The sequence below is a fragment of the Natrix helvetica genome (genome assembly GCF_964273705.1).
Source record: "Natrix helvetica genome assembly, chromosome: 3".
Classification (NCBI taxonomy): Eukaryota; Metazoa; Chordata; class Lepidosauria; order Squamata; family Natricidae; genus Natrix; species Natrix helvetica.
In genome coordinates this window covers 39,539,911-39,566,364 of record NC_138549.1, presented here as the reverse complement: position 1 = coordinate 39,566,364, position 26,454 = coordinate 39,539,911, and the positions used below count along the sequence as shown (strand labels likewise).

The 26,454-nt window shown below is 36.1% G+C and overlaps 1 protein-coding gene across 4 annotated transcripts in view; it reads right to left on the bottom strand.

The window, feature by feature from the left end:
• JADE3 (jade family PHD finger 3) overlaps positions 1-22,300 on the bottom strand; it is a 33,356-nt gene extending 11,056 nt beyond the window's left edge. The window contains exons 1-8 of one of the 4 annotated variants that reach the window (XM_081949525.1): positions 21,022-21,121; positions 20,465-20,609; positions 10,629-10,688; positions 8,549-8,631; positions 7,458-7,615; positions 6,285-6,475; positions 4,509-4,720; positions 89-256 (exon numbers count right to left, since the gene is read on the bottom strand). In XM_081949525.1, the coding sequence (XP_081805651.1) occupies positions 89-256; positions 4,509-4,720; positions 6,285-6,475; positions 7,458-7,615; positions 8,549-8,631; positions 10,629-10,677 (861 nt within the window). In that variant the 5' untranslated portion in view covers positions 10,678-10,688; positions 20,465-20,609; positions 21,022-21,121. Of the gene's footprint in view, positions 1-88; positions 257-4,508; positions 4,721-6,284; positions 6,476-7,457; positions 7,616-8,548; positions 8,632-10,628; positions 10,689-20,464; positions 20,610-21,021; positions 21,122-21,378; positions 21,516-21,560; positions 21,619-22,171 lie in introns of those variants that run through there. The other 3 variants (XM_081949524.1, XM_081949526.1, XM_081949523.1) reach the window with 3 other exon arrangements.
• Positions 22,301-26,454: the final 4,154 nt, after the last annotated feature.

Sequence of the window (26,454 nt, the reverse complement as noted above, 5' to 3'; positions counted from 1 at the left end):
AAAAACTAGGGTTCTTGTATCACAGAATCTTTTCCTTGCATATAAACAGTGTAGATAAAAAGACGGCATGGAATTAATATAATCATACCTCTGGAATCCAGAGTGCACAACTCACATGTGCCCACTTAGTACCCGTTCTTGTGGCTTTCATAGCTCCACCCCTCTTTGGACACAAGAGACACTGAGGATGTATACCTAAAACACAAGTACGGCAAAGCCAACTCCCCTCAGGAACCTTTAGGATGCCATAGCAAGCCTGGAGATAAAAAAAAAGAAAACACTGTTTTATATAAGAAAGAAGTATATATGATTTACCTTTCTATTTACTCTTTTAACCATTATTTACTATTTTAACCACAGCAATTTTTTTACGCAAACTTATTTTCAAAGTAGAAACACAATGATCAGAAAAATCACCTTTTCATTAATAAATTACATTTTATTTTATTCTTAGTGATAAAAACAGAATATCCACCAAGGCACAGGTGTGGCTTCTCAAAAGAAAAGGGAACTTGGGTAGCAACTTCACTACCAGCCCTTTTTTCAATTTAAATATATACAAACAAGGAATAGACTATGAATATAAAGAACAATTCTTTTTGTAAGTATTATTGATTTAGGAAAGGAGCTTTTTATTACACCTATGGATCTTTTTTACATGTTTACACCATTTTTAAAAATAATCTGGGGAAGTACTCTAATTGGTTTTAGGAGTAAAGGATCTCAAAAAGACTGTTTGTAAGTAGTTGCATCAGGAATGTACTATTTTTATCCAGTAGGGGGAACTCTTGGCCAAGCATAAATTTAATAAAACTGAACATTCCTTTTCATGAGTGTTATTAACAAGGATCATTCTATGGTTTAAAAACTCATTGCTTCCTCTCCTGTTCTTTTCTCATTGTTCATAGACCTTTTTAGAAGATAATTTTCCTTAATAACTTTATGAATTCTTAAAAAAATTTAATAGAATCAGACCTGGAAATCTAATTCCTTATTCAATGTAAGAATTAATTTAAACCTTCTCCAAGAGATGTCTGACCAGCCACTAGTTAAACACAGATATATGTTCAGCTAAGACTCATTCAGAAATATTCTTCTTTCCTCTTTGACAAGCATAAGATTGATCATTACATTGACTGCATTCAAGATTTGAACGCCCATCAATATAGACATTGCAAATCCAGGCATATCTATTCAGAAATCCTGGGTTATTTCCCAAAGCACATACTTAGAAGATGCATTCAGGCTTCCTCCCAACCCTAAAAAAAAGGACAAAATCTTGTCTTTTTAGGTCTGATCCAGTCGAGAACTCTACTCATTTCCTCTAACATTCACCAGAAAAAATAACTACTATTCAGATCTCATTTTCTGGCAAGAGCTAAAGCAAGACATGGAAGTACTCTACTGCTGATATCCAGATAATTCCTTCTGTGACTCTTTCCACTTGACCCTTCTAATGGGGCCTGGAAATCATGTAATGCTTTTTACAAGTTGCATTGCTAATTTAGTGAGTGAGTAATACTAAAATAGGACAAATGGCAGCTGAACGTTTGTACATTATTCTGCCACACATTCTGGAATGTGATTGGTGGACAGAGGATGCGGAGTGTGAGGACACTATGTGCCAGAGAAGGAATCTTGAACTCAGTGGACCATCCAGTCAGAGGTGCAGAAAAAGGTTACATTGTGGGGAATATTAAAGTAAGATGTTTCTATATCAGCATACTTACTACCCTTTCGTGGACAGAAGAAAAATAATTGGTCTTAAGAGTAAAGGAGTACATTTCAAAGGATGTGAGGAAAAGCCATTTGACTCAATTTTAATACTTCTTTTCCTCCCCCTACATATCAGGGGTGTCAAACTGGCGGCCTGCAGGCCAGATCCTTCACACGCAGGCCATGCTCACCCCAGCTCCACGAAGGGAAAAAAATGTTGTGTTACGTCACGTGACGGCAATGTGATACGGCAATTTTGACACCCATGCCCTGTATGATGACCTGAACTGTAGACTGCACCTAAAGTGATATAACGTGCACAGAGTAGGATGAAATTATTACGTCCAATGATTGAAGCCAGCAGTTTTGGTAAGGTAACTGAAAATTGGATTTGAATGCTTTGACACTTTTATTTCTTTTAGTGCCATCTCCTGCTGAAACAGTCAGCAATAATAAATGCAGTTTATTTGATGTTTTTGTCCAAAAGCTATACTTTTGCTAAACCATGAATGTAGATTTTTTTTTAGCTAGGATTTTGGCCACTTTTATATTTTACATGTTATATACTCAGCGTGTGCTTTCTTGTACAGTAATACTTAGTTGAGAGATTTTATTTATAATAATTACTTTTATTGTCTTCTGATTTATATTTAGTCCACAAATTTTGATTAACATTTGCAAACATTGCTCAATATTTACTAACAAAACAGTATCTGGATAAATTATTACTGTATCTTCTTGGCATGCTTCTGAATCTTCTTTGAAAATAACCTGTACTGTATTTAATGTACGGCATTTAAAGATCAACCATGGCAATGCATATTCTTACCACACATAATATCTGAAATAATTTTCTTCTTTTCCTTCAACTTTAAAAACTGCTGCTTGTTTCTAATATAAATTCATAATGATGCATCTGTCTCTATCATCCAACCCTGTATTTTTCAATATATTTAGTTCTATTAAATTAAATGCATTTTCGTACAATTCTCAATACACATAAAAATCTACTTTCATATCTCTACAATGTTTTACTACTTTTCATATGCTAAAAAGAACATTCCTGCTACCTAATATATTCCTGAATCCAATTTATGTTATGCTCAAAACAATTTCACATTTCTGAAAAATCCTCTCGTTTATGTTCGGAAGACCATTTAAAAATATGACTCACCAAGGCTATCATAGAGATTTGTTACATTTGTATGTTTGTTTTAGACAGAATAAGTAAACTTAGATATTATGTACCCATCTGGAATAATTCCTGTATTGTGTAATACGTTGAATTTTGTAAAGTATCTATCATAATTTTATTAATCTTATTGAGCCGCTCTATAGTGAGTTAGGTGGCATATACATTTAATAAATAAATATTTAATAATTTTAAATATACAGTATAATCAGACCCTACACTTTTTCTTTAAGTTGTTTGCGTGTGTGTGTGTGTGTGTGTGTGTGTGTAAAAGATCCTATATCCATGTTCAGATAATTATAATCTCATGATGTAAACTAACAGTGGGGGACTGGGCTGGACAACTGCACCATGCTTTAAATGGGGCTGCCCTTGAAGACCATTTGGAGCAGAATGCAATGGCAAGGGTAGTTAATGGTGCCAGTTATTCAACATATGTCTCACCAGTGCTCTGCAAGTGCACTGGCTTCCAGTGTGCTCACAGATGCTGATCAAGATCCTGGTAGTTATGTTTAAAGTTTAAAGATGTCTCGGGATTGGGTTACTTATCCAATCTGGCAAGGGACGGGCTCTGGGTACCAACAGCTGAGGAATGTCAGCTAGAGGGCCCAGACAAGCCTTTTCTGCTATAGTGCCTGCCTTTTGGAACATCTTCCCTCAAAGATCAAATTAGCCCTGACCCTGCTTGCCTTTTGTAAGACTGAAAAGTTGGCTTTGCGTCTTGAGTGTGGAGTCCCAAGTGTGTGAGGGAGCTGGCTCTAGTTATGTTAACGGCAGCTACTATGTATTTCTATTTTTGTATTATGTCTTTTATCTACTTTATTGTAAAATGTCCCAAATGTAACCTATATAAAACAGCCAAACAAACAAACACAACACGATACAGTACAATACAAACAGTTGTTCATGGTATATTTCCAGGTATGTAATATATTCACAAAGTTTGCGTATACATAATTTCATTTATTTTTAATGCATATATTTAGCTTCCAATATTTCACATCTATCATATCAATTTTTCTTTGCACTTCAAATTTTTCTCTTGACTTCTCCTGGTACATTTTTGAATATTTTCACTTGTTTTTTTGTTTTTGTTTTTAAAAAATGTGATTCTTCCCCTAGTTCTAAAATTTTGTTTGTCATAACATCCCTTCTTTTGTGACAATTTACACCAAGTAAGTTTTCCTTCACTTTCTTCATGCTGTTTGTTCCTATTTTCCATTGCTTCATAATAATGTTTATATTTTCTATGATAAATTTTGGATCCCTAGATTTTTCTCTTTTTATTGCTAGTAATTTTTTTTGTCCTCTATCAGAGATCTTTCCTGATGGCATATTTCATCAGAGTACATTTTTGTTACCCAGTAAGATTTTCTACATATTACTCATGCAACATTCTGCTAGTGTTACCACTAACCGCCCAAAGCTACTGATTCAACAGAACTTATACTATACCACTGTATTATATACGTAATGGTCATCTGATATCTCATGTTTCCTTATACTTAGCATATTTTCAAAAACCACTTAAAAATCCTTATTCTGAAAAAAAAAGGCTGAATGTTGCATTTATACTGGCAAAGAATTAAACCTAACAAACCTGATGCACACAGACGTTACATTTATCACAAAACACCATATCATTTCCATCTTCACTATCAGGAGATCGGCATACATCACAGATTACATCTTCATCATATTCTATACCAAGCCCTTCCTCTGTTTCAATGGCATGGTTCATATTCTCATGACAGTGACGTTCCAGGACTTCTACCATTTTCTCCATGGTATTTTCATCAAGCTGCCCATATCCTGCCAAATGGTAAAAATTACCATTAAAAATGGTACACTGAGTATTGCCCCAATTATATCTCTTCAAATCTTTCATTTTCAAAGCTTAATTTCCATTTAGCATCACACATGATGCTGATTTTTAACATGAGCTTATCAGAGTGGGTTTTGTTTATAGCATTAGTTCTGTTCTCCACCATAATCATGGGAAGAAAGGTATGAACCACAATGCCAAAAATAATAAAGAAGATATATGAGGGGAAGATTTTTTTAAAAGGCAGTAGAAGACAAAGGAGTTCTATTTTGAGCCAAACATCTCCCCCAAAATACACAATATTCATGATATTTCTTTTTTCTTATTTGTAATCTTGACCTGATCAGAGATAATTCACTGTTCTGTGTTTCTAACCAATAAATTAAGAAACTTCATGTAAATAATAATGAAATACATGGTTCAAATTAGACCAATCTACTTTTAGTAGATATTTTATAAACGCCACTTACGCGGTTCAGCAAGCTTACATTCTGGTTTTATAAAGAGATGACTTTCACATACATATCTTACTGTGCCTTATAACACTGCCTTGAGTCCCAAAGACCTTTCCAATTAGGAATGGAGGAAAAAGGGCTGTTTGTGACAAGATACAAACGCAGGTGAATTTAGCGTTAGTCAAGAGGCAATCTCATTAAAATAATTCGTCACTAACAGGTGCAAAAATCCGAATTGTGCATTACTATGTCAGTTTGTATTATTACAAACAAATGAAATAGGCTTTTAAGCCAGGGGTGTCCAAACTTGGCAACTTTAAGACTTGTGGACTTCAACTCCCAGAATTCCACACCTGGAATTCTGGGAGTTGAAGTCCACAAGTCTTAAAGTTGCCAAGTTTGGACACCCCTGTTTTAAGCACACGACTGATAAGAATTATGATGTACTCTACTGGATGCCACTAATTTCAAGCTAGATGATATATTATTAGTAGAACTTACTCTAATTTTACAGTTCATGTTAACATCTTATGTATGAAACAAATTCTAGATCTATATACTACTAAACTATCATTTTTGCAACTATTAACTGGGTGAAATGGATAAAATGTTTTCAACCAAGGTACTTCATATGGGCTTACTTACAGAATGTGTCAAAAATCTGGGACCTATGAAGCCTATGGAACTGAAATCTGGCAAATTTTATAAAATTATAACTTGTTATAAAGTTATCATACAACAGTTTATGACACGATACAAAAAGTCATAAAGCATTTCTTGTGTTGTTTGGATGTGCTATACAATTCAACATGGACTATTTTCAAGGCAGATACATCTCCAAATGTATCCCAACTTTTTCAATGAGGCAGTACAACAGAAGGTCTGTTATTATTGAAGGCATTGAGTAATCTGGTAAGGAAACATCTCTGAAAGGATGACTCAACAGATCAGAAGTTATCCAGTATTCTTTAAAACTTTACAAACCTATAATACTGGGAATGAATGATAGAACCAAATATCAGTGTATGTATATTTTATTTCAGAACATTTGTTACATTATCAAATGTTGAACAAATTAGTATTTTTGCTTTCTCACCCATTTCAGCAAGTTCCTCATTTACTTCCTGAAGCCAGATAATGTCCATGTCATCCAAGTCATATCGACACATTGATTCTGCCAATTCTAGAATGTTGATGTAACCAGGTTCAGCAGACTCTTGGCTTGAACAATGGATGTACTTTCTGGGTCGTGTGTAAAGTACTTGCTTTACTTTTTCTGCTACAATTCTAAGCAGCAAAACATTATAGTGAGCTACAAATCCTCTCGTGGAAGATTGTTTGAAAATTAAGTAACAATGAAAGGTATTCCATTTTTAGGACCTTTAGGTCAAAGGACAGCATGTTCACACTTTTAAATTTTTCATAATATTGTTATTTACCAAAGGATTACCTTATGGTTAATTTATTTGATCACTAACAATTTATTGGTTCATTCAACCAACAGCAGTAATGGTGCTAGTTGAATGACAATAGTATGCTTAAACAAAAACATAACATAAGCAAAATCAATGCTGAATAACCATAAAGAAAAGTACTTCTTAAAAATCTGGCTTGAATTATGTCCATTGAATATATACAAAAACGTTAGTTCAGCTCTGAAATAATAAAATACATAAAATAAAAGATTGTATTGATCTGGTGTTGGTATATCCTAACATCTAGAATTGTTAGTCTGTTAAAATGTCACCTGCCAAAATAGAACTACCCTGGCATGCCCAGATGAAATGAAATTAAGACTAGCATTCAGAGGTTTTTTGGATATGACTGCAGAGCAAACTGGTTACAAAGATGATTTTTTAGACACCCATAGGCCACATGCAGTAACAAGGTGCTTGGAAGAAAGGGAGCTAACAATCCAAAGATATCATAGGATGCTTTTTTTTGGAAGAACCAGAAATTCTATCTGACCTAAAAACCATTGAAAAAAAGACCTGCTTAAGTAAACTGCATAAATTGCTGCAGTCAGTTCTGTTTATCAGACAGCATTTCTCGGCACTCCCTCTGGATTAAAATTTCAAAACTGCCTTCATTTATTTTTTATTATTTTCTTCATACTAAAAATTGAAGCAATACATGTTTTATTTCTACAAAATGGAATATATTGCACCTGATAACCATCATAGGATAGTACAATGTTAATATTACTTTGGGATGGAAGCACAAAAATTTTGTGCTTTATTAGTAAGGCACACATGTTTAACATAAATACCTGAGAGAAGGTTGGGGAATCATTTCTGGGCTTGCAGGGACTTGCACACCCTTTTCCCATTCTTGTTTCCATGAATCTGCAAACAAGTAATATTCATCTGTGTTAATATGATGAGAGTCTGGCAGCTTCATGGCACTGATGAGGTCTTTTCGAAACACCTGAAGGCATAGTGAGAGATACAGAAATAAAGAAATAATCCATTAAAACTTTATTTTTTAAATTTAATGATAAAAATCTACTAATGTACTACACAAAAAAGCCTTCAAAACCACATGATTATGCTTGTGGCAAGCATGGCATCAAAATTAATGTTTTTTTAAACTATCTCTGCATTACAATTTTAGTACAAGAAATACAACAAATATTTATTTACATTTTCATAAATTGACCCAATCTAAGGGCATACAACCAGAAAAAGAATAAAAAACCAAAACTAAACAGGAAATAAATAACCATCCCAACACAATGCATGGAGATGTGTGTCCAAAACAATCAATCTAACAAGATTCAAAGCACAGTGGAAAAAAGCTATACAAGGAATGATGTTGCACAGGCCTCAAAAGGAACAGTATGCCATAACATGCGAGCTCTTACAGACAAGTCCTGCTGTCTTGCCAAGGCCTTGTGGCTTTTCTATGGGACAGGATTTGCCATCATCATAAAATATTCTTACTGGACTAGCAAATTTGATCTTGATAAGGCAATGCCATTTATCCTGCTGCTTTGCCATTTACATATGACCAGAACTTTGAATTGATCCCAAAACTTTACAACTAGCAGATAGTTCTCAAGTTACAACTGTAATGGAGCCTGTCCATTAAGATTATAAGTCATAACCATCGCAGAATGGATCGGTCCCATGACTGACCCCAATGTTATGATGTTTTTTTGCGGCAACTATAAATCAATGTCTTTAATTTAGTTTGCCATAGCTGTCAATATCCTGAAATAAACTTTATAAATTATAAGTCTAATAAATTGATTGTTCATTCATATTAATATATATTCAATAGTAAACAAAAATATTGGGATATGAAGAAGCAAACATTTAGGTACACTAGTAAAATGCTACAAATCAAATAAAACCTTACCTCAGCAGGCTTCTTTTGTCCATTTGTTGGTGTTTTTGATTTGCTTCTGTATTTAGAACAAAAGGAGAAAGAAGTAGAAGGACCTATAGGAACATCAAGAAAAAGGAAGAGAATGAAAAGGAAGAAAATTGAAATTTGACAAGACAAAGAAATTTGCTCAATTTCTGATTTATCATCTAGATTTTGTAGAAGTACAAAAGCAGGAATTTCTAAATAACCTAAACATATCAAAATATTAATTTATGTTTGCTGAAAAAGCCAATATACATTTGTTGCCCTGGAGTATATGGGAAGTTTTCTCAAATGTAATTTTTGTAGAAATATATATTTTAGATGAGAGCAATATGTGCATAATTTCTTTTTATGAAATGGGAGAAAGGTGACATTTGTGTTTCTGGATATTTTAACTGAATCTGCATTTGTCTGCATTTTAAAGGTTTATTCTTACATGAGATTTGTTATTTATTTTTTTGCTAAAAATATGTTTGTGAGGGATGCTGTAGTTTATTTTTTGCAAATATGTGTGAGGGGCAAGGGTTCCATATTATTATTATTTTAGCATTTATACTTTTCATTCTGTAAACCAGACATTCTGTTCAGCTTTGGCAAGGTATACCTATATGCCTTCAGATTTGGAAATTAGGGGCCTGCCTCCTCCTTGTACTCAGAGAGGAGCAGAGCAAGGAAAAAAAACATCCTCAAGAAGAAGAGCCAGAGAGCACAGTTCAGCCTTTTTAAATTTTTTGGCTTATATCTCAATTGACTGCCAAGAGGCTTGAGCATCCCACAAATCAGAAATGAGTCATCGACCAGCTTCAGAAAGCTAATTATAATAAAAGAAGTCTTGATTGGTGCATCAAACCTCAATTTCAAACAGGGGTACTTTGCCAGAACTACACTACAGTTCATTGTCCGAAGTGAGTTCAAATTTTCAAATAAATTAGACTACAAAAAAACCTGTGTTACTGTCAAATATAAATTAGACTAACATTTCCTAAAATTATAGGAAATACCCACCATGTTCTAACAATGTTGTCTACTGCAATCATAACCATTTCCATTGTTAGGAAGCAGATAAACAATTAGGAAGAAGATGCCCTAAAATCATTATTTTGTTATAGATTCAAGAGGTAAATGGCTAGTGAAAGGAAATAATCTGTCTACTTCAAAAGTAGTTACCCACTTTGATTCTATTTTGATCCCTATATACATAAAGGCAATTAATATTTTTCTTAACTTGCATTAGTTTTTTATCTTTATATTTTTAAACTTCAATTAAAAATATTATTTCAAAAAGAAGGAATGCAAGAATGCCAGATGATTTCTAAAACTGCAAGTCCTGCATGCTGTATGAATTTTAGCAGCTGATGTTTGGGAATTTCAAGCATTTTTTCCAACAGCCGTGCCACTTGCAACGATAATAGCAAAGTGACAAAAAGTGGAGCAGAGGAAGACCTACATTCTCTGCTTAAAAAGAGAAAGTGATCAATTGATTACATAATAATAATAATAATAATAATAATAATAATAATAATAATAATAATAATAATAATAATAATAATAATAATAATAATAAATTTATTTCTTAGCCGCACCCTCTCCCGAAGGACATAAAAGAACTGGTATTGATATATAGTGTCAACTGGAATCTAACTTTTATTTATAGTCATTTTAAATTTGCCGGTGGGGGGGAGGGAGGATCTACAAGCTATAACCAAACATTTCCACATATAGGAGTGAATAAAGCAGCAAATCTCCTTTGGAAAACAGAAGCTTCAGGATTATATACTAGAAAATACGTAACCTGTTAGAATTATGCAGCTTTTTACATTCTACAAAGGCTCTGAAGAAGTCTCTGTATTTAATAGTTACATTTAACTTCACTTTGTAATGTTTCTAATTTTGTTTTGATCTCTGATATTACTAAATACCATAGCACACAAGAGGAAATGAAATCGAACCAAAAATGCAATTCCCTTTATAGCTGAAGAAAAAGTATAACAGTTTGCCCTCAAACCAAAAAAAAAAGAAACCACAGGAAGAGTTACAGATCAAAGGAAGATTAGATCACTTTATTTACTTTCATTGTCTGAACTGTCACTGCTGCTTAGATGCCTGTGGCGTTTCATCCTGACGCATCCTATAAAGAGTGAAAACAAACAGTTAGCAAAATTCTTCCTGCAAGGGAAATAAGCAGCCAGATGCCTTAATTCTGTGCCCAGAAATCGTTGGTGCTGTGCAATGAAATACAAGGATATCTTATTTATTTATCACATGTATACAGCTACTTAATTACAAAGTAACTGTGGTGTACAGTATTAAAATCAAATTAAGAACAATAAGGCAGAAAATAGTAAACATTTAAAAATAATAAAAGCATTTTCTCAACCATACTGCACACCCATAGGGGACTCATCCCCCAATCTTACCCAATGTTTCAGGAAAACCCATGTTTTAAGATTCTATCTGAATGAAACCAAGATAGTGGTAATGCAGATCTCAGGGTGGGGGAAGGGGAGAAGGAAGACTGCTGTTCTACAGTCCAGATGCAACACCAGAGAAGCTTACATTCTAGGTCACAAGAGACAACACTGTTTACAGACACTGTCCAGGCAAACTGTATTAAAGCATCCATTTAAACCAACTGCATTAATTAAAATACACATTAAGATAAACTAAATTCTCCCAGATCCTTGTTAATAACAATTATTAATTAGGTAGAAAAACAAGAAATCAGACTGTATAATTACTAGGAATAAATTACACACCTCTTGATTCAATCTTTGAAAATATTCACCACAATCCACATTTTAATAATTGTTCAATAGTTATTTACTGCTTTCTCTTATTTAACTAGCTGCCTATAAGAGGATCTCTCCTCTTATTTCATGATACTATTTTTTTTAATCAGAGTGCTTTCCAAAAGCATTTTGAAAGTCCAACCAAGCAAGCACACTTCAAGAGCGTGCTTCATATTTCCAAGAAATTAGCAAGGTTGACTCAGCCTTCCATCCTTCGGAGGTGGGTAAAATGAGGACCGAGATTGTTGGGGGCAAAATGCTGACTCTGTAAACCAATTAGAGAGGGCTGTAAAAGCACCGTGAAGCGGTATATAAGCAATACTATTGCTATTGCTATTTTTGCTACCCAATTAAATTTAGCAGAAGCCATGGTAATTCTTCTACAATGGTATTTTTTTGCTATCTGCCCATTAATTTTATAGCAACTAATGGTTTTATAGTTTACTTTAAAATTTCTCAGATTTTCCAATGTTTTATCTACTAACACTGAGCAAAAAAATAAAAAATAAAGCCTAATACTACTACTACCTCCTCCACCAGGAAAAAAAACTATCCTAGTTTTATCAGCAATTATATAATTGCTTTTATGGGAAAAATAGGAGAAGGAAGGAGTATTATGTATGTTGGCTACCTTGAATTATTTATAAACTGTGGATAAAAATCTAATAAATAAATAAATAAATATCAATCACATTAAATTTACATATAAACCAATTCAAATATTCTAAATCAGGAGTGCCAACCAATACATAAAACACATACAATATAATGGATGCAACATTTAAATAAATACCTCCCCTCCTACATTTATGGAACCAAAATATTATACTGGAATTAGCTTATATATTAGTGTCCCAATAACCATGTTTGATGTATTTCAGAATCAGAGGAAAACTAAATATAAAAATAGCAGTAGTTCTAACAGTGAATGGAAAAAAATGAGCTGTTTTTGCGACAAAATTCAGCAACTGCTTTCACTTCTAAAAGAACACAATAAAAACATGAAGTGAACATTTCCAATGATTGCCATAAAGAAAGTTCCAGTTTCCTTTTTTATCATTTTCCATTTCACTTTTCTACAGAAAAGAGTTCTCATAGAAAGACTATTTAAAAGTACTATCAATAATTTTATTTTAGAATGTTCTTTTAAGTTGCTTTAAAACAAAAAAATACTGTATTTTTCAGAGCATAAGACGCACCAGAGTATAAGACACACCAAGATTTTGAAGAGGCAAATTAGGGAAAAAAAGTGTTTGCATTCTGCAGACCTCCTAAAAAGGCCTGATTTTTTGAAAACGGACTCATTTTTTTTGTCAAAAGGAGGCTTATAGAGTGCTCCTGGGGGCTGGGGGGAGCAAAAACACCCTATTTTTTGCTCATTTCTGCCCTCCCCAGCCCCCAGGAGCACTCTGGAAGCCTCCTAAAGGCTATGCACAGCAATTTTGGTGAAGGGGCGGGGTTTCAGGAGACAAAAAATGCTGTATTCAGTGTATAAGACGTGCCCAGATTTTCACCCTCTTTTTTGAGGGAAAAAGGTGCATCGTATACTCCGAAAAATACGGTAAGTCAAAAATTTCAAATCATGCAATTGAATTATTTCAGTCAATAGCAGATTTGTATCCAATGCCAATATGTAATCTGGTGTAGTTTGGAACACTAATTCCTTTCCTTTTCCACTGCAACTCATTCTCTATTTTTTAAAATTTCTGGTAAACCAGAGTTTACATCTGCAATTAAACTTGAAGATTACAAAAAGAGAAAAAATACTGCAATACGCAATTCAAGAACTCAAGTTTTTCTATGTTCAAATTATGCTGCCCGCTTCCCTAATCATTAAGGATTAAAAAACCATAACATAAAAATCAAGTGAAGTCCCATATAGCAACAGGACTAAGTCACATACCACATATTAACAGTTGAAGCAACATTTTGACCCAGTGCCAAAAAGAACCAGGTCCAAACCTTTCTAAAGGCTAGCACTACTGGCGCCATCCATATTTGGGGGGGCATGATGCTTCGTTGGGCAGACACTGTAGTAAAATAATTGAGAAGGCGTGCTAATTGAGTGACATAAAATGGCACTGTTTAATAGATGAGTCTTGGAGCATGTCCAATCTTGTTGGGTAGGCAGATAACTTGAGATAGCCACTTCTTGGCCCTGTGCCATATATGGTTTTATGGGTGATCACCAGCACTTTAAAATGCACAAGCTCACTGGTAACTACTATGGCTTGTGCATTTGTGGGGTTATATGGATGTTTCTGCAACTACTCACACTAATGTGCACTGGATAAGTTGTAGCTTTACACTAATGTGCACCGGATCAGTTGTATCTTCAAGAGCAGCCTCATGTAAAGCATGCTGCAGCAATCAAGATAAGCAACCAAGCGATTATTAACTATGAATAGTGCTTCCTAATCTAGAGAAGCAACCAAGCGATGAGTAACTATGAATAGTGCTTCCTGATCTAGGTATGAGCACAACTGGCACACAAGATAAATTTGTGTAAAAACCATTCTAGTCATCCTACTATTATCTCTTTGAGAATTTAAGAGGATTTCCAAATTGCACACCAGTTATGTTGTGAAAAAATCCCATCCAGTAGTAACCTGAAAGATTTCCAGCACCAGTGCCGAACTATTAAGTCATTCAGTCTTCCTAGGATTAAGTTAGAAGTGTATTTCTACAGTCTACAGACACTGAGACAGAATCTTGATGGCATCACTTGGACAGAATTTGATATAAATAACTGAGTGTTACTACTGAAAATATCCAACCTGTGCCACCAGGTAATTTTGGCCAGCAGCTTCCTTCGTTATAAGACATATAGATTTATAAAACAAAAATTAACTCTTTCATTTTTCAAGTTATCTTCTACAGGCAGTCCTTGACTTACAACAGTTTGTTTAAAGTGACCATTTTTCACACTCATGATCATTGCAGTATCCACATGGTCACGTGATTTACATTTGGATGCTTGACAACTGATGCATATTTATAACCATTGCAGTGTCCAAGGGTCACATGATCACCTTTTACAACCTTGTGACAAGCAAAGACAATGGGAAAGCCAGATTCACTTAATAACCATATTACTAACTTAACAACTTCAGTGATTCACTTAACAAATGTGGCAACAAAAATCATTAAATGGGCAAAACTCACTTTAACAAATTTCTCACTTAACCACATAAACTTGTGGTCGTAAGTTTTGGACTACCTGTATTTGTAGAACACTCAAAATGTCTAAAAAAGGAACTACAGGCATACACATTAAAAAATAAATAAAAACAATGAAATGAAACATTTAAAATATATAATTCCAAAATCTAGCTTGTTAAAGAAATAAAGTGACATATTTTTACAAATTCTAATTTCAGTTTATCCAAATAGGAATGTGATGAATAAATTATAGTTACAACATTGGTTTATTTTAAGATTTGACAGAAATTCTATGTTGCTTTTTGCAGAAATAAATTGCAGAGATTTCTACACAAATGAATTGGGCCCATTTTATTTCTCACATTTAGAAAGTAAATAAAAGAAACAGAAACAGGTTAATAGCCAAAAACATTTAAATGAAAGAAATTCATTACTTTTAAAATACATTGTTTGGTAAAGTACAAGGCAGTATGAGAATCACAAAACAATACAGCAATATATTTCACAAAAAAGCTTAAACTACTGCATAATTTAACTATCCCATTGAAGTTTCCAATTTCCTAAAGAAGAAAGCAATTCAAGTTGCTTTTTATAAATAATTTCAGAACACCCACAAAAAGAACAAAATTGAAATATAGTATTATATTTTAGCCTTTTTTATTAAATAGTTATTAAATAGCTGTTTCATTTAATTATTAAATGTGAGATAATACATATATTACTCTATCTTAATAGTTGTGATTTGGATGAGACAACAGATTTTATTATTGGTGTTGTTTGGCGCAAATCTAGATTACCATTTTGCTCTGATACCTTACTACACTTTATACCCAACACAAGAATTTACCAACTAAATTTAAATTTGTAAAATATCTCCACCATCATTTGCATTTGGAACGCAGTTGCAGTTAACAGAAATCAAATTAGTAGTTCACCTTTACATTTTATTTAGATAGCCACACATTGTTTCTACTCTGTTGTTAAATACTTAACAATATTTACATTTGTTCTTGGAAGAACTCTCTTTTCATTACCCCTTCTATTCAGTTACATGCTAGAAAGAAGGACTTCTGTGTTCATATCCTTCCGGACCAAAGCAAGTTAACACTGTTCTTTTTTTACTCCTCTGCTGCCTTTGAGCAGACATCCTTTCAATGAATAGGTACCCTGTGTCTAACTGGTGGGAAAGCTGTGGGGAATAGCTAACAGAAGCAAAATGATTATTCCTGATCCTTGTCTGTTTCTACTGTAGTCTGCAAGGTCAGGGACAGTTTCCATTAATTACCTTTCTATCAATAATTATATAAAGTATTCTATAATCACAGACATACTTGTTTCAAGAGTTTATGAGAAAATTGTATTCAGTTCAGAAACATATCTGAGCACATTATGCAGCCAAATAGAGAATCCCCACAACGAAGGATTGAGAAAATAATTTTAAAATATAGAGGCATATTAGACCTACAACAAAAGGGGGAAATTTCAGATATAGATTTTGAAAACAGACACCTTTTACTTAAAAAGTGCATCACTTCCATTATACAAATCCCATTGACAACAAATTGCAATTTATGAGCACCATGGACAGATATTATTTCTTCATATTCCAAAATAACATTTAGTTTGCAGTTTAGGTTATATTTATGGGATAAATATAAAGAGTTCAAATAGAATGTTTAAAATAATCATCTAAAATTTTTGCTGTATGAAAATGTAATTAAGATTATTTATTTACAATATGAACTTTAAAGTAGAATTTTTAAAAGAAAGTAAAAAGAAAACCTTCCTGTTTTAGAAATACCTCAAATGCGTTCACTATTATTATTGTCTTATCTATTTTCTGCCATAGAGATGCTTTGTGAAAACTAAATAAAAATCAGCTAACTACATTGCTTTATCTTTAGTGGCATTTTGTTCTCTGAAAGTTTCCAAAGAAATGCAATAACCATTATTCCATATCTATCATATCTATCTATCTGAAAAGTATAACCATCTCCAATCCTGTCCTTTTAATTCCTTTTTATGTGCTCTAACAATATATTTATTACAAATATTGATTCCTCCCACAAATATTTATTCCAATTCTTTAATTAATCAAATCATTTATATTCTATTTCTTCTATATTTAATAAGATCTTCATCAATTTTAAAAAGGAAAAGGAAAAGGGATGTTCAGAAAATGAAGAGGCCACACCAAAAGCTTTTCTCTTCTAAATGTAGACTAGAAACTACTCTTTGCTTAGTTCAATCTCAACTAGAATAAAAAATTAATAAACTTCCACTGAATTATTTTTCAAGCAGCTTAATTCAAGAGTATGCAAATCTGGTGAAACATCTGATGGTTCTTTTTGTTTGATATACTTATGGGAATCCAGATTTTATTATTATTTTGTCTCCAAAAGGAAATACAGAAATCAATTTGATGCTCTGTGAAATATGAAGATTCAAATTGTTAACATTACTCTGAATATTAAGTAGATTTGTTATCAACAAAACTGAAACATTATTTCCATTAAAGAACTTTGGTGAAGGAATAAGTAGTCAACATAGAGCAATTTTTGTCTGTAACAGTAAAATTGTTTTTGCATGGTGAAATGCATATTTTTATTGACTCAGAATATCAAGTTTTTAAAAAGTATTACTATTACTATTTTTAAAAAAGGATTTGTGCTATGACTGTAGCTACAGTCTTGTCCCTCATTTAGACTTTCAATTCACATCCCTACAAGGAAGATGTTCTATATATATTCTGAAGCAGAGATTATGCTGCTTAATTAGAAAGTGATATTTGGAATTTTTTTAAAATAAGGAGCAAAATTGGGAGCAACTCTACTGAAGTGTGGACCAAGACAGGGAAGAGATGGCACTTCATTACATCCAGTAGTTTCTGATAAATGGCGAGAACTTTCCAAGAAGCGGTGACGTCCAAATGAACAAAGCAAAGCCAGTTTTAGAATATTTCTATTTTACAGGGGTCAAGGCTAACATCAACCTCCCAATGCCCAAAGAGCCAAGTCTTCACCACTTTGTAAAAGCTAATAGATTAATAGCTGTCTGTATTTGAGGAAGGGGGGAAGTCCAAAGGGTAGTCACCATAACAAACACATGCTTCCAGGGATCAGCTAGATCAGTGTTGGCTAACCTTTTTGGTGCAATGTCCAAAGTTTGCATGTCTGTGAACCCCCAAAATGCAATGTGAGCGCCTGTGCATGCGCCCGCCCCCACCCATTTTTGGCTTCCAGGTTGGTGCAGAAAGCTTTCCAGGCCCAAAACGGGGCACAGGGAAGCGTGGTTCCCCTGCACCCAGTTTTGGCTTCCAGGTTGGTGTAGACCTTCCAGGCCCAAAACAGGGCACAGGGGGGGCTCACACAGTGCCCCCGCATCCTGTGTTGGCTTCCAGGTTGGTGCAGGAGGACTTCCTGGCCCAAAACGGGGCATAGGCTGTGCGTGCACACCCATGAACCTCTAAAATGCAATGCGAGCGCCCCCACACATGCACCTCCCACACACATGCACACAAGCCTCACACACATGCACCCCACCCTCCCAGTATGTGCAGCAGAGACCCGAAGACCAGCTGACCGGCAGGAGGTATAAGTATGTGCAGTGGAGCTGGGCGGTGGTGATGGCTGGCGTGCCCACAGAGAGGGCTCTGTGTGCCACCTGTGGCATGCATGCTATAGGTTTGCCATCACAGAGCTAGATGACTAGGAGACCTGGTAGCGCAGTGGTCAGAATGCAGTATTGCAGATTAACTCTGCCCACAGCCTGGAGTTCGATCCTGACAGGGCTCGAGGTTGACTCAGCCTTCCATCCTTCCAAGGGCGGTAAAATGTGGACTCAGATTGTTGGGGGCAATATGCTAACCCTGTAAACCACTTAAAGAGGGCTGTAAAGCACTATGCAGCAGTATAGAAGTCTAAGTGCTATTGTTGTACTGAGGTACTAGAGCATGCCCACTTTGCCAGATCAGGTGAAGCAGACAGAAACCACTAGGCAGAGGTGATCATACAAATAAAGTGATCCCATGCATATACATAGGGCTTTACAGGAAAAGTTGCTTTTTGAGTTGCTTTTAGAAACCTACTGGAAGCCAATGCAGGCTGCAGCTCACATGACAGCAGTATCATATGAGTATACCACAGTATGCCCAAAATTGCATGTACTGCTGCATTTTAAATTTTATTTTAGCTTTTTTTCATTTCTACCTTTTAATTACTATTAAGGTAGCACAGGATATGAAAATTCTGTCTTTCAGGTACACTGGATGCAGAGGCTGAATACTGTCAAAGTGTTGGACCATGGGCCGGATGCTTCACGCCCACCCTGGCTCTGCAAAGGCAAAAAAGTCACGATATGTCACGTGACATGATCAAGTTTGACACCCACGCCCAGGAAGATAGAGGAGGGCAATGAGGACTATCAAACCACTACCCAGCTTTCCATTCTACAATCTCAGCTATCAACTACACAGTCTAATAATATTTTTCAATATCACTTCATTTTTCTGAGTTACTATTTATTTAAAACTCCTGAATATTCTATTCAATTAAGTCTACTAATTTGCCTTAATTATTGTAACTCATTTTTATCGAACAAAAGCAAAATTTGTACTCAGATTTAAAGCAAACTTTCCTCCCTAAGCAAAATATTTTCATCTTATGTACAGTAAATGCAGTTTTCTTGAATCTAACCTTCTTTCACTGCTTTAGTAATATCTCCAATAAAGTTATGCAGATAAGACATTTCCTATATAATCATAGGTAGTTTCAATGTGACCATGAGTTTTAAATCTTCCCATTGTATTATTAAAAAGTAACTTTCTGCACAGTGGTTCTCAACCTGTGGTCCGCAGATTTCTGGATGATGCAATGTCATCACAGGTCATCCGCAAAGGCTTGAAGAGATCTTATGATTTAAATCTTGAGTTAAGTCTTGGGGGTCCATGGCCATGGCCTGTGGCAACAAAATATATTTAAAGGAAGTCTGTGGTGAAAAAAAGGTTGAGAACCACTGTTCTATATTGTTGAAAATTAGTATCAAAAAAAATCTCTTCAATATTCTGTAATATTTTAGGAAATTTCTAGTCACAAAATACTTCAAATCCCCAATTACAAAGATTTCATTATTTCTTTAGAAATGTAATATGCTGTCTTTTCACACAGCCTTAGTAAATTTTAATCTTTAAGTGTGCATCTCAGTTAATGTATAAAAGCTTCACTCTTCAACAATATACATTTGCAATTCTCGTACTTTATTAAACCTGATCAAACAAGTCCTGATGGCTTAAAAGATCAGATAAAAATCAAACCTTCCACCATTATAATTAAATAGTAAGAATGATTTTATCAGACTTTTCAGTAAAGGTAATCTTTTTATTCTAAATATTATTCATTGAAATTAAAAAAGGAATTTAACTATTCCACTTCTTGATCCACTTAGATTGGTTTTAGTGGCAATCTAACATTTATTATTTATTAATTTGTTTGCTGCCCATCCTGCTTCAAAGTGACTCAAATTTAAGAGATTCAAACTTATTCCATTCCATTTAGAAGCTTTATGCTAAAAGAGATATATTGATAGCAACTTCTAAAAATGTAACTGGGCTCATGGATAAGCAGAACCAATTTGGTAAATATTTCAAATGTTGTATGATACAGTAAGTTATATTAAGTTAGTAGACAACACCAAGTAAAAGTTATTCTAGTTCTGTGGTGAATAACTGATATAATCTTTTACAAACTGACTTTCTACATACACACTGAAATTTTTTTAGCTGACCAAATATTTGCAGCCCAGATATGATAACCCTAGCTGCATCTGCTTGCAAAATTATATTTCAAATATGATCCATTCATTTACCAAAGCACAGTAATTTATTTTCTGATCATAGCACACTGTGGTTTTGAATATATATGTGGTTGGGAGTAGCAATTCAAGAATTAATTCTTACCTCATAAGACTATATATATATCTCCAATAATGTCTTTCTTTTGCTTGAACACAACAGGCATAGCAATCAGATCGTATTTGGCACAAGCCGACAGGTCCCAGCAAAAATATTAGAAATAAATCCAGTCTCTCATTAGCTAGCAGAACTAGGAATGAAAGATGAAGCTTAACTCAACTGGACATTTAATACAGAAACAGGAATTGTTGCAAAAGTGCCAGTCAGATTATGTGAATGTGTCTCTGAGGCAGGTCTAATGTGGGAAAGATGTAAGGAAAAGAAGCAAGAAAAAGCAGCAAGATGGAGAGATTCAGTTACAGTAGCAATGAGGTGCAATGCTGCAAGAGCTGAAGAACCGGGATAGGGATAGATCACCATGGATAAAATCTATTTATGTGATTGTTAAGACTCGACAACAACTGGAGGACACGAGAACAACTTGAGGGCACATAATCCTCCTCCTCAATTGAAGAAAGGCCAACGGAAGATCAAGAGATACTATAACTGAAAACACGCTGGCTTGTAAGTCAAGGCAAAGATGCTGATGGTAATGAAATTACCGGTATATCCATCAAGTCACAAAAAAGTTGGAAGCGGCTGAACAACTGCATACAATAACAGCAGGTTTCAACTCTGGATTCAACTGGATTCAAGCTACTAACCCCACTGGGATTTGGGTCCTGGAGGATTTAGAAAAGCTAAACATCCCAATTACAAATCTCCAAAATGCAACTGTGAAGCTACCGAAGAGATTGCCCAGCAGAGCCAGAACCTGAGACAGGGATCCCCAAACTTGGCAACTTTTAAGACTTGTGAACTTCAACTCCCAGAATTCTCCAGGGAATTCTGGGAGTTGAAGTCAACAAGTCTTAAAGTTGCCAAGTTTGAAGACCTCCGACCTAGAGAATCGACTTAACTCATTTCTTGCACACATTCAGCAACCTAGATGATGAACGGTTATCAACTTAAGTAAACCACGGCAGACGTGTGAACTCGCCCAAATGCAGCGGTTATACGGTAGACCCAATGGCAGAAAATAAAACACTGCAATAATAATAAAAAAACAAACAAATAAGTAACTAAAGGGAGGGTGTTCCACCTCGCTTCCGGGCATAGCGATTCAGAAGGCCACATAAATGGAAGGCCTGAGTCGCTGCTGTAAAGCCGCCGTCTCCCCCCCGCCCCCAGCCGAGGAGGTGGGCGACGAAGCGAGAGGAGAAAAGTTATTTCTCCCTTCTCGCCCCCTCCCCCCCGCCCACAGCCAACGGCCACCCGCCCGACCACGTGTCCCCTCCCAAACACGGGCAGCGGTCCCTGAGGCGGAGCTTAGCACGGCGGCTCCTCCCCTTCCCCGCTTACCTCATGGAGGCTCGGCCCCCTTCCCGCCCCGCCAGCGTGACTCCAGCGGCCAGGCCTTGGCGCCAAGCGCCGCCCGTGCGTGGGTGGGGGGCGCGCGCATAAGCGCGCGCGGCGCGACTCGGTTCGGCGGCGGGATCGGCAATGTGGGTAAAGCGCCACCCCGAGCTCGGCCCTTCCATCGCGGCGGCTGAGCCGGCCTCGGCCGGGAGCTGCCCCCTTGTTCCGTCTCTCCGTCTGCCTGGAGGTGGTTCCGGCGCACTCGCGCCAGTCCCTGCCCTGCCCGTGGCGCCAAGCAACCTCGCCGCCGCCCGGGGCGGGGAGGGGAGAGGGGGGCTGTCTTCCGCAGCTCACCTTGTGGCTCTGGGGCGGGCGGCGACCACGGTTTTACACTCCGCCAGGCCTGGAACTCGGGTCTTGCTGGGGCTGCTGCTATCTGGCGTCGCTCATCGGTGTCCTCCTTCAGTCGCCGGGGCCTGCCCGTCCTGACTAGGGCCCGGCAACATGCCGCCTGCTTGCTCCCTCTTTCCTCTGGCGCTCTGGGGAAAGCGGGCCCTTGTCCTTGCAGTCTCCCTCTTGGCAGGCCAGGCGGCGGTACAAGAGCCCTATTGTATTATTGACACTACTGCTGCCGCCACCACCACCACCACCGCCTCTCAGGCTCCGCCTCTTCCCCTTCCCTTCTCTCCCACCCTGCCGGCAGCGGCGGCGGATCGGCTCTTCTCTCGCGGTCGAGTCCGGTCGGGCTGCCTGGCACCTGCATGGCGAAACGCTCCGCCGCTCCCCGGGTTTCTTAGTATCCCCAGCAGGGCAAACTTCCAGAGGTCCGTTATCTGCTTTTGCCTTCCAAAGCTTGGATAATCTTTGTTCTTAAACTCCCATTTCTTTTTCTAAACCTTAAATGGTTGGGGAAATCGATATATGCCCACTGTCGTCAGTACACTCTTGCCTCGGTAGTGGGTTTTTTATCACGTTTATCACGTTCTACCCATTGCGTAGGTTGAGAATAACATTACTTCCACCAGAGAAATGTTACCATGTCTATGTACACGTTACAGTAAATATAGTGCAAAACAAACTACTTAATGTGTTGGTATACATGGAAGGAGCTAAATAATTGCATTTGTTTTGCTAATAAAAAACAGTGGAATTCACCCAAAAATATTCAGGCAATTCTGGAAAGAAAATATGCACCATATACCCAGCCAATCTTAGCTAGTACTATGCTAGGTAAGCATAGTTAGCCTTACAGTAGTAAACGGTATTATTTGGATGGCTGGGTGGCATGACAATTTTAATGTTACCTAGCCTGAGAACTGGCAGGAACCCAACCCTGGTTAACATAAAAATGCAAGTATTGACTATCAGGCTGTTCAATATATTTTTATCAGTATTAGGATAATGCATAGCAGCTACAGTATTAAGTGGTTTGTTTATTCAATCATACAGTCGACACATGTAAATTATTGCTCTATCACAACTCATCCTGTTTCTTCCTAAAATTTCTCTTACTTGAAATGTGTCTTGTCTTCAGAGATTGCAGGAAGATTTATGGATTTTCTATTTTTTCCTACTTGTTTGTCAATTACATAAATATACCCTCAAGTGAAGATTAACTCCTGGTGACTGCATCCAGTTTTCTTAGCAATGTTACACAGGTGGCTCACTATGTCTTTTTTTAAAAAAATTTCAAGTTCTAACCTCTTCTATAGAAGAGGTTCCACAAATCTACAGTGCCGTTTAGAACCCGTTCCAGCTCCCCCCCCCCCCGCCCCTCCGCACATCATCAAGATGAAGAGTGAGGGGAGGAATTCTGGGAGTTGAAGTCCACAAGTCTTAAAGCTGTCAAGTTTGAACACCCCTGGGGTTTTTTTCTAAAGGGTCTTGTAACTTGACAGCTTTAAGACTTGCTTGCTTCAAATGCCAGAGTTTCTGAGCCAATATTTTGATTGCTAAGCAAGAGCGTTAAGTGAGTTTCACCACATTTTACAAGTTGGCCACACCCACCCAGTCACATGACTCCCAAGCCACTGCACTTGGTCACATGACTCCCAAGCCACTCCCACCTGGTCACATAGCTGGCAAGCCACTCCCACAAAGCAGCCACACCTACAAAAGAGGTTCTAAAAATTTTTGAAACCCACCACTGATGTTAACACAAACCTTAGCACATTTAGGAAGTGCTATTATATCCCAATACAATGCAATTTCGTCACATAATCTGTGAGATGCTAGAACAGCTTGCAGCATGGTGCCAATTTCATAATCCCTGTTTTGAACAAATATTGCAACATGGAAAAGCTGCTGATTCACGTTCAATTATTTGTAGAAAAGGAGACATGCATAAAGTCACTTATGCATAAAGAACTCATACAGTAGCTGATTTATAAAAATACAGCAAACCTATCAACCTAATTTGGAAACTAGGTAAAATTAATAGTTTGATGTAGGCAATTAAGCTGGAATAACACCATAGAACTTTGAAAATGAAATGAAACGGGGGGGGGCAAAGTCACGACAACATGATGTGCGATCTCAATGCTCTGAGATCGCAGTCGACACTTTTGCCACTGGGGGGGGGGGGGTCCAAACGGATCCAAACTGCCCTGAAGAGACAGTGAACAGGAAGAATATGTCTTGCTGATCTCGGGGATATCGCAAAATCCCCGAAAGAAGCAAGAGAAATTTCTTCAAGCTGGTGACAAAAAATCCAGCCAAGGCTGATGAAATCGGGGCAGCCCCAAAACAGAAGGAATGGAAAGTGAAAGTGTTTCCAGCTGGTGAGGAATCTTCATTGTTTTAAAAGAGATTCTGCCTATAAAAACTTAAAAATTGATTTAAATTGAAGAATAGAAGAATCAAGCAGCAAAATTAAACTTGCAACGGTTCTGGACAGTGGTTATCCCATTTTTTTATATGCTATTTTCACGGAAGGAATCTTTACAAGCTTTTTAAAATGGACGGATCAAGTCTTCTTTTTCCACCTTTTTTTTTTCTGTGACTCTGTGATTTATAGACCAAAGCTTTCCTCTTTCATTGCTGTATTTTTTTAAAATTCATTTAAAGATTGGACCTTTTTTTTCTAATTTGAAATACAAAATAGATATTAAAAAAAGAAATATCTTAAAAGCGCTATGTGCTGGGAGGTTTTGTTTATTGGAGCTTTGTGTATTCAAGCGGAACTTTTCCCTTTCTTCACAGTTTGTTTTGACCGCTTGTTACGATAGGGGTAATCCGGATGTCCCTTTGAAGCATGTTTTCAACCAGAGAAGAGGGGGGAAAACAGCTTTTGTGAATCCATGTTTTAACTAAAAAAATCTTCCAAGCGAGAGCACTTTTGTTCAAGATGGCAGAATGTCAAGAAAATACAGAGATTGTAAGCTTGCAGACAATATTTTCAGAATTACTAAAACTAACATACATATGAGAGAATTGAACAAAAACTGGAATATTTGGAACAGCTAACAGAAAAATGTGATGAAAAATTTGATGATGTTCACCAAATGCAAAATGAGGGGATTAAAATCCAAAGAATTGAAGTGGAAAAGGAATATAAAGCGATTAAACTTGCTGATATCCATGACAATTGGTTTGTTTTTGAAAATGCAAAGAATGGAATATTGAAAGAGGAAATAAATGGAGAGGAAATCTATTTCAAAGGGCAAGATATGGAAGAAGAAGAAAAAAGTAAAGAATTTATGGACTATGAAACTTTTATCAGCAAAAATATGGATAACACTGCTGACAATTAAAGACAAGTGGAATAAAGAAGCAGAAAGAGGGCATCAGGATTATATGAGAGATCTTACAAGCAAGGAGTTGCTAGGACTAGTCCATACAAAGCTGATTAAGAAGAAGCTCAGAAGATTGATACCACAAATGGCAGAGGACATAAGATTGTTTTGTTATTGGAAAGATACAGGTTGATAGATGGAAGAGTATAATTTAAAATTACTAGCTAAACCTAGTGAAATTTAGTGATAATAGGTATAGTTAAATAAAAAATTGATAATGATAATACTGTATACAATATGTAGTGTTACGATAAGCAATAATTGGATATGAATATTGAATGATACCTGTGAAGGGAAGGCTAGAAATCCTTTTGGATTATATATAAAGGTTAATAATAATAATAACAATAAAAAAGAACTAAATTAGACACAGTTAAGTTTTGATCATTAGGGGGGGAAATGTTATGGTATAGGATATAGCCAAATAAAGAAAGGATAATGATAATAATCTATATATATATGTATGGGTATAATATAAGGAAACTGGATGTAAATTGTAAACAGTGATTTGGAAAGGAGGATTAGAAAACTTTGTTATTAAATATTATGGATGTTTAACTAGAATAGGATATAAGGATTTAACGTTAATGGAGGATTTTATAAATAAGTAAATGAAACGCCAGTATGTGGTTATGCATTAAATTTTGCTATATTTTACGATGAAGGATGTTTAAAAAATTATAGTCAAATAAAAGTGGAGGCATGATGACGGTAATATGTATAAACATTTGAGTTAAGATACTAAATATGAATTATACTTGATGACGGTAGAAGAGATGCCCAAAAACCTTTTGTAACCAACTGATACACTTTCTACAGGATGTAAAGAAAGGAGGATTTTTA